We start from the raw sequence: 7,450 nt of genomic DNA, 5'->3' as shown, positions 1-7,450 counted from the left end.
CTACTCTACCACATTCTGCTAAATCGGTGAATTTCCACAGGTTTATGGACGACTCTTCTGCCTGCAAATTAGCTGGGTGGCTGGGCGAGCCCTGTGCTCCCTCAGGCGTGTTTCTCCCTGGGGGAGATGGGAGCACTGGTGGGCAGGCACCATTTCAAAATTTTTTTTCAAACATTATTTTTAGAGAGAGAAGGGAGGGGGAGAGAAAAACATGGATTTCAGCTTTGCGCAGTGGCAGTATCGTAGCCAATGAGGTTTATCCGAGGCACGATTATTGCTAATTGAAAAACATCGATTTGTTGTTCCATTTATTTATGCAGTCATTGGTTACTTCTTGTATGTGCCCTGGCTGGGGATCAAACTTACAACCTTGGTGTGCTGGGACAATGCTCTAACCAACTGACCTATGCAGCCAGGGCTCTAAAACCTGACTCTATAGAGGGAATCAGAGAAATCTTTGCTCCTGTGCATCTTCGCCCAGCAAGGGTCCTGATACTTGACAGTAGTACCTCAGGGGCACAAGGCCAGAGAGGCTGGCCTACCTGTTCCTTAGTGACTGGAAATGAAGGAGATGTTCTGAGGGGGTGGAGGCTACAGTCTTATAGAGTCCCACAAGCAGACACATTTTAGTTTATCTTGGTATCGTGCAGTGAAACGTTTCTTTTTCCATCTTTACTTAAATATAGAGAATCTGAAGACTGAGAGTCAAGCTGTCAAAACCTTAACATTTGCACTAGGCAGACATCAAACTGGAACTGTGGCCTGAATTTAAAATTTTGTGTTCAAAAAAGTCTCACTATTTTGACTGACTTTACTATAAAAAATCTAAGTATAAATAAAATATAAAATGGGGGAGATTGGGGGAAACAAGTTTCAGTTGCTTATAAAGCATGAAAACCAACAGTATGACAAGGCAGCGCTGCTTGTTCTCCCGAGATGGTGGTGGTTCCAATCCCGACGAAGTGTGTTACCGAGAAGGACGTCCTCCAGGTCGCCCCACAGGTGTGGCTGTGGGCGAGGGCTGGGGGAGGGCTCCAAGGACAGAGGCAAATTAACGGTCAATTCCAGCAGCAGGGACAAACCAAAGGCCTTACTGGTTTAGTGCTTTTTTAAGTGAAAGATGCTTACAGAAAATTGAATCATATTGTGAGAAATTGATTCCCATTAGCATCTTAAATCCTTTTGACTAGGACTTTTGCTTTGGTTCATAAAGGATTAAGTGCTATGGGAATTGCCCTTCTTCTGTAGTGAACAATTAGAAAAATGGACATAATATGAAAACAGCAGTTTTCAGACAAAACAGGCACCTCGTTATTTTGACCCACAAAAGAAGGGAAACAAGGTGAGTCTACAATTGCCCCCACTTACTGTCAGGAGGCAGTGTCCAGGCCAGCACTCCGGAAGAGGGGCCAACCAGACTCCGTCAGTAGAGAGAGGCCAAAGCCCAGGGAGGGGTTCGCGTCCTTCTTGGTTGGAATGTTAATCCGCACATGCATGAGAGGTAACTCCTTCAGGGCAGTAAAGAACCACCTGGAGTTCAGACAGGGCTGTGAATAGTCTCTACCTGTCACAGTAGGAAGACCTCATGATATATAGGCATTGGGGAGAATTCTCAAAATAATACCTTAATAGTGGAAAAAATTAGCTCTAAACTAAAGGCTGCATTAGACCCCCCTGTTACTTGCTACTGGTTTGGTCTTTTCAAGCAAGATTATTTTTGATCAAGATCCTTTCAAGTCTTGCTTGAAAGGGTCAAACTAATTACAAGTAACTTAACTACATGCAAAAATAGTCTACTGCTATTTAAAGGAATACAACATCCCTGGCCAGGTAGCTCAGTTGGTTTGAGACTTGTCTCCATATGCCAGGATTGTGGGTTTGATCTCCAGTCAGGGAGTGTGCAAGAATCAACTGGTGAATGCATGAATAAGTGTAACAATGTATTGATGTTTCTCTTTTATGCAAAAAAAAAAAAAAAAGAGAGCGTACAAGAGAATCCACCACCCAACAATGTAAACTTTACAGTGCCTGGCAGCTAATAAAAAATGATCAAACATGCAAAGAAGCAGAAAAATAAGACATATCCATAATTAGAAAAGATAAATCAATAGAAGCAGCCCCATCAATATTAAAGATGGGATACTAGAGCAGATATTAAACTACCATGAACCTTAGTATATAAACCAGGGGCAGGGTACACCCTGTGGGCCAAATTTGGCCCCTGCCTGTGTTTGTAAAGTTTTATTGGAACACAGCCAAGCTCATGCATTTATGTATCGCCTCTGGCTGCTCCCATGCTCCAGCGGCAAAGCTGAATAGTTGTGACAAAGATTGCAAAGGGCTGCAAAGCCTAAAATGTTTATCTGGTTCTTCACGCCAAGTTTGCTGACTCCAGCTATGAAGGGAAACAGGAACATGGAAGGAGCTGGAATATGTATAAAAAAAAGACTCAAGTAAAAATTCTAAAGATGGGATATACAGCATTTGAAAACTTTACTGGATGGAATTAACATAAAGATGAATATGACCTAATGTCTGTTTTCAAAAAAGCTTTGTCTGGTGGGAGGAGGCTGGCCTCTCTGACAACAAAGGGTGTGAAAAAGGGGAATGTGGCAGGAATTAGAAAGAAAAAAAAAAGCACTCAGCAGTTTGCAATTCCAAATTCCTGGAATTAAGGTGCATACTAGGTTAAAGTTCCAGAGGGTTGATACTATTGGGTTGGCCAAAGAGTTCATATAGTTTTTTCCATAAAATAAAACACATTTTTCATTTTCACCAATAACTTTATTGATTTGGATATTTTCAGTATGTCGGCCATCTCCCGTGTGATAGAACATTGATGGTTCTTGATTAATGTCTCAATTTGACTGCTATCAACCTCCACTGGTCTACCCCACCATGGAGCAAAGTCCAGTGAGAAATCTCCAGCATGAAACTTTGCAAAACACTTTTGACATGTTTGATCATTTACAGAACCTTCTCCATACTCTGTACAAATCTTTTTTTCCACTTCAGTTGCGTTTTTATATCTCTTGAAATGATAAAGAATAATATGCTAAAAATGTTGCATACTTTCTTCATCCTCAATATTAAAATGGCTACACAAAAATTCGCTAATTTTTTAAGTGCATGCTAATATGACAGCTGCTACATACAGTCTAACAGAATTGTTTTGAATGAAGTTAAAGACAACTAAGCGCCTTGCATCTTATGCAAAAAACAAAAAATCCAAATGAACTTTTTAGCCAACTCAATGAAGTGCCTTGCCTGATCCTGAAGATGGGAGGCAGGCCTATGGAGCTGGAGTTACCCCCTGCCTCCCACTGGCATGGCTGACCAGGGAGGCGCCACTTTCAGTTCCGCTGTGACTTTCCCTAGCACGAGCTATACTTCCTCAACCCCACACCATTACAGTCAGGTAACATGTTCTGCTTTCCGATTTGGGGGCAACAGTTCAGAGCTAAGCCACCTGCAAAAAAAATATTTTAAAGGTCATTACTGATTGAAACCACAAATTGTCAGCATAAATGTCTAATTTCAGGCCACCTCCATTAATGGGATAAAAAGTTTATTGTTAGTGTTTATTTATGTAGTACTTACTATGAGCCAAGCACTGTACTAAAGGGTTCTACTTGGATTTTGCTCATTATAGTGCTTAGAACAGCCCCCTTCCCTGTCCCAATCCTTTCTAAGTGAGAAACTAAAGCAATGGGTACTTAAAGCACTTGAATAGGGTCACATGGCCAGTCAGTTAGGATTCAGACTTAGTCAGTGTGATGCCAAGACTCACCCTCTGATCTCCTGTACTGGCTCCTTTGTAAAGCATCTGTTCTGATGCCTGACATCATACCTGGCAATTAATAAATGGGACAGCTAGTAATGGACCTCCGATTTAATAGGACACTGAAAACTCTGTGAAAAACTTGGATTTCTTTTCCTATTACGGAACAAAGTGGCTGAAGAAAAAACCAAAATCAGATACGGAAATTAAACTTTTTTCATATATAATAAGACTCCATTCGCTCCTTAGGCAACTACATTTATTTAAAATATTAACATTTTGTACATACAAACATTCAGCAGTTTCATTTTTCCTGATTTACTTTCCTCTCATGCTAACTCCAAATAGTGATGTTATTACTGTATATAAATGGCCTGAATGACGAAGCCAAAACAGTATCTGTGGCTGCGAGAACACTTCTTTTATAAGTTCCCATCTTCATATCCTCTTAGCTTGACATACGTTCTGATGCAAAAAGTGTTTTTGGCAAGGCAACTATTTTATTAGTCATGCAAGCAGAGATAGGACCAGTTGTGAGAAGCACCAGTTCTGTCAATTTACTGCCGCGAGGAGTATAAAGCATCACAATTCCTTTATCAACAGGTGGTGGATAACATGACCTAGAAGGACAATGTGTAAAGACACACAACAACAATGTATTATTTCAAAATGTGTGTTTAATGGCCAGTCCATCAAAATCAAGCAGAATCACATTTCAAAGGTGTGCATGTGTATATATATATAATTTTAAGGTGCATTTTCAAGTTTTATTTGGGTTTCATTTTTCTTGGATGCCTGAGGTGTTCTTGCAGATACAATGAACAGATTGTTCAGAGGGTGACAGCTTCTCATGCACTGAAAGACAGGGTCCTAACAATACCGCATATCTTGGATATCTTAGAAATCTCAAAAGCCGTGTGTGATTTAATATCAGTCACGAAGACATTTTCAACATAAAATTTAGGCACTCTATACTTTGGAATAGCCACAAAATATTCCAACAAGAGTTAATGCACTTTGTGATTATATCTACCCAAAGGTAATTCTCAATTAAAATCTATACTTATTAAATAACATTTTAAATTAGAGTCCATTACATTTTAGTAATTACTGTGAACGATTTGCAGCATTGTGTTTTCATTAAATAATGCCAACTATTTCCAGTAATGATCCTGATACTCATCCTCATGGTGTATTTTTTTTAACAGAAGAAGCTTAAAACAGCTGCTGATAAGCACCTCCCCCTTTTTTCCTTCTAATACCTGAATAAGAATGACCCTAAGCACCCTTAAAGGTATTCTTGCATTTTTGGCTGTAGTTGCTTTCTTAGCACGCATGACTACAGCAGTGGGAGGCTCCCTGGAGATCAGGAAACATTAGTTAAGAACTCATCATTGATTCCTAGATTCAGTTTATTTGTTCAGTTACTTTGTGGCTAAATGCATTGTTCCATCCAGGTCCCTACAGTCTAGGAACATAGATGTGTGGCTAGGCTGACCAGTATGGGGCCAAGGCGAAGGCTACTCAAATTTGTCATTCCATGTTCCACAAGGCCAAGGCCACCTAGACTGCGTCTGACTTGAGGCAAAACTTGCTGATCTCTGCAGTGTGGTTTTGGGAGTTCCATCTCCTGGTCTGAAAACTAAGGGGTGGGCATGATACCTGCTTACTGAGATGCCCTTAACTCCAGATGAACTTCCCAGACTCGAACATAATTTAGCATTTTTAGAATTCAGAACATGCATACTAATTGTTCCTGTTGAGAATAAGGTGCTTTTGCTAGGTGGTGTGCATTTATGTAGCTAAGAAAATAACTGGAAAGTCTTTTGGAATTTTTAGATTATAGTCTGCAAATTGACTCATCGTAATCACCAATGATTAACTTATAAAGATCTATTTAGAGAATGAATTTGAGACTTATTTGACTGTAAGTCATACAGAAGACAGCACAGTAATTTCCCGTAGGAGATTTTGGTATTTCATCATGGGGATCACTGGTAAATTAATTATACTGTTAATGTTTTCTGGTGTATTTGAAGAGACAATTAGCATAAGTAAATCGTGAGTGAGATGACAGTTGCTTAACATTTGTTTCTGTTCATCAGACGAGATCTGAGGTTCTGTTAAGCCTCCGTTTGAGTAGGGATGAGGAGAAAAGGGCATAAGGAATGAGTGGTTGTTAACTTCAGTTTCAGCAAGTATAATCAGAACCAGTTACTACTAGTTGGTAAACATTGATGTTAAATGCAAAGCGGATAAGACTCATTCGACCTCACCCAGAGGTGACAGACGCTGGGAAACATTAGGGAGCTGACTGTTGATGTGGGAAATTCATGTGGAACCTCAGCCGTCTCTTCTGGGCAGAGAGGAAGAGAGAGTAAGAGTGAAGGTGGATTTTAGCTGAGGTTGCTTTTCCTCCTCTCTCAGAGCTGCATCTTCCTATGGACATTCTACAACATCTATCTCGTGATCAGGATCCGAGGCTCATGACAGCACAGTAAAGACTACAGTCCCTCTCTGGCGTTTCAGAATGGCCACAGCTTGCTCATGAGTAACACCTTCTAGAGACTCGTCATTAACAGCTAAAATTTGATCACCGCGCTTCAGTCGGCCATCATCTGCAGCTGCTCCCTACAAACGAGAAACAGTCCAGTTCAATCCAGGGTAAGGCAACTAACATTCCACAATATTAATAGTATGGTGTGCATATATAAAGAGTAACTTTAAAATCTACCAATTAAAGTTATGTTTAGGTAATGCTTTTAGATAAAGAAAATTAAGAAAAATGTAAAATGTTATTGGAACAGTCATTGAATAGTAACTAAAACTATGCGTTGTTTAAATAACTTACTAGTAGAAATGTAATGACATTAGTATTTCTTTTATTACAACTAGGACCTTATTTCAATATTCAGCGCTAAATGGAATTTCAATGTCATATCATGTCATGTTCATGACTATGTAATACACAAATGAAGGCAGAACTGAATCTGGTGTTAGCCTTATTGCTAATACCATCATCATATGTATAGGGTTCCCACTGCATTATTAACTTATCAACATCGTGGTGCTCTGTCAAAAGTAAGTGTAGCCTCTAAATGGGTGAGTTATATGGCATGGGATTACCTCTCAATAAAGCTGTTCTATATAGAAAGAAACAAAAGTGTGGCATCTCTAAAATGTTGTAATATCATATTCAAAATCTTCAACTTTATGTATCTTGGATCATCTAAATAGGTCTCTAGACAACTACTTTCATTATATACCCAGTCATGCACGGCTCCTCAAAATGGCACAGAGCAAGTGCAACTTGGGCTTTTTTTCATCCCAAAACTGAGTGTCTAAAAATGCTGTGATATTTCGGGTGGGTAAGGAAAGAACAGACCTGGAAAATGTCTTACAGGAGGAGGCTTTCCCTGTCTGTTGGGATAACTGTGAAAATCCCTGGAAAGGTAGTGCCATAAGGTTCCTCTGAATGATGCTGAACTACTGGGGAAGCTGGCGAGGGCCCGCAGGCACCCAGCACCTGAGGGACTCAGGCAGAGGCTGAGCTAAGAGGCGTTAATGGTGCAGAGATCTGTGTCTACTAGTAGTGTGGAGGTCCTGAGGTGGTGGGTGAATTATCTAGAATTTCAAAACTGTGAAAAGGGTAGAATTTCTGAATAAAGC

General features: G+C 40.0%; 1 protein-coding gene and 1 pseudogene across 6 annotated transcripts in view; one reads left to right on the top strand and one right to left on the bottom strand.

Moving 5' to 3' along the window:
* Window positions 1-220: 220 nt before the first annotated feature.
* On the top strand, window positions 221-351 carry LOC114498175 (annotated as a pseudogene).
* A 3,759-nt stretch (window positions 352-4,110) lies between these two features.
* The window catches only part of PATJ (PATJ crumbs cell polarity complex component), a 331,922-nt gene continuing 328,582 nt past the window's right edge, over window positions 4,111-7,450 (bottom strand). For all 6 annotated transcript variants that reach the window (XM_036026193.1, XM_036026198.1, XM_036026197.1 and 3 more), the window contains one exon: window positions 4,111-6,412. In XM_036026193.1, the coding sequence (XP_035882086.1) occupies window positions 6,266-6,412 (147 nt within the window). In that variant the 3' untranslated portion in view covers window positions 4,111-6,265. The remainder of the gene's footprint in view (window positions 6,413-7,450) is intronic.

The sequence above is a fragment of the Phyllostomus discolor genome, chromosome 5 (genome assembly GCF_004126475.2).
Source record: "Phyllostomus discolor isolate MPI-MPIP mPhyDis1 chromosome 5, mPhyDis1.pri.v3, whole genome shotgun sequence".
Taxonomy (NCBI): Eukaryota; Metazoa; Chordata; class Mammalia; order Chiroptera; family Phyllostomidae; genus Phyllostomus; species Phyllostomus discolor.
Note: the sequence above shows the minus strand (reverse complement) of the source record. Positions and strands in the feature narration are given on the sequence as shown.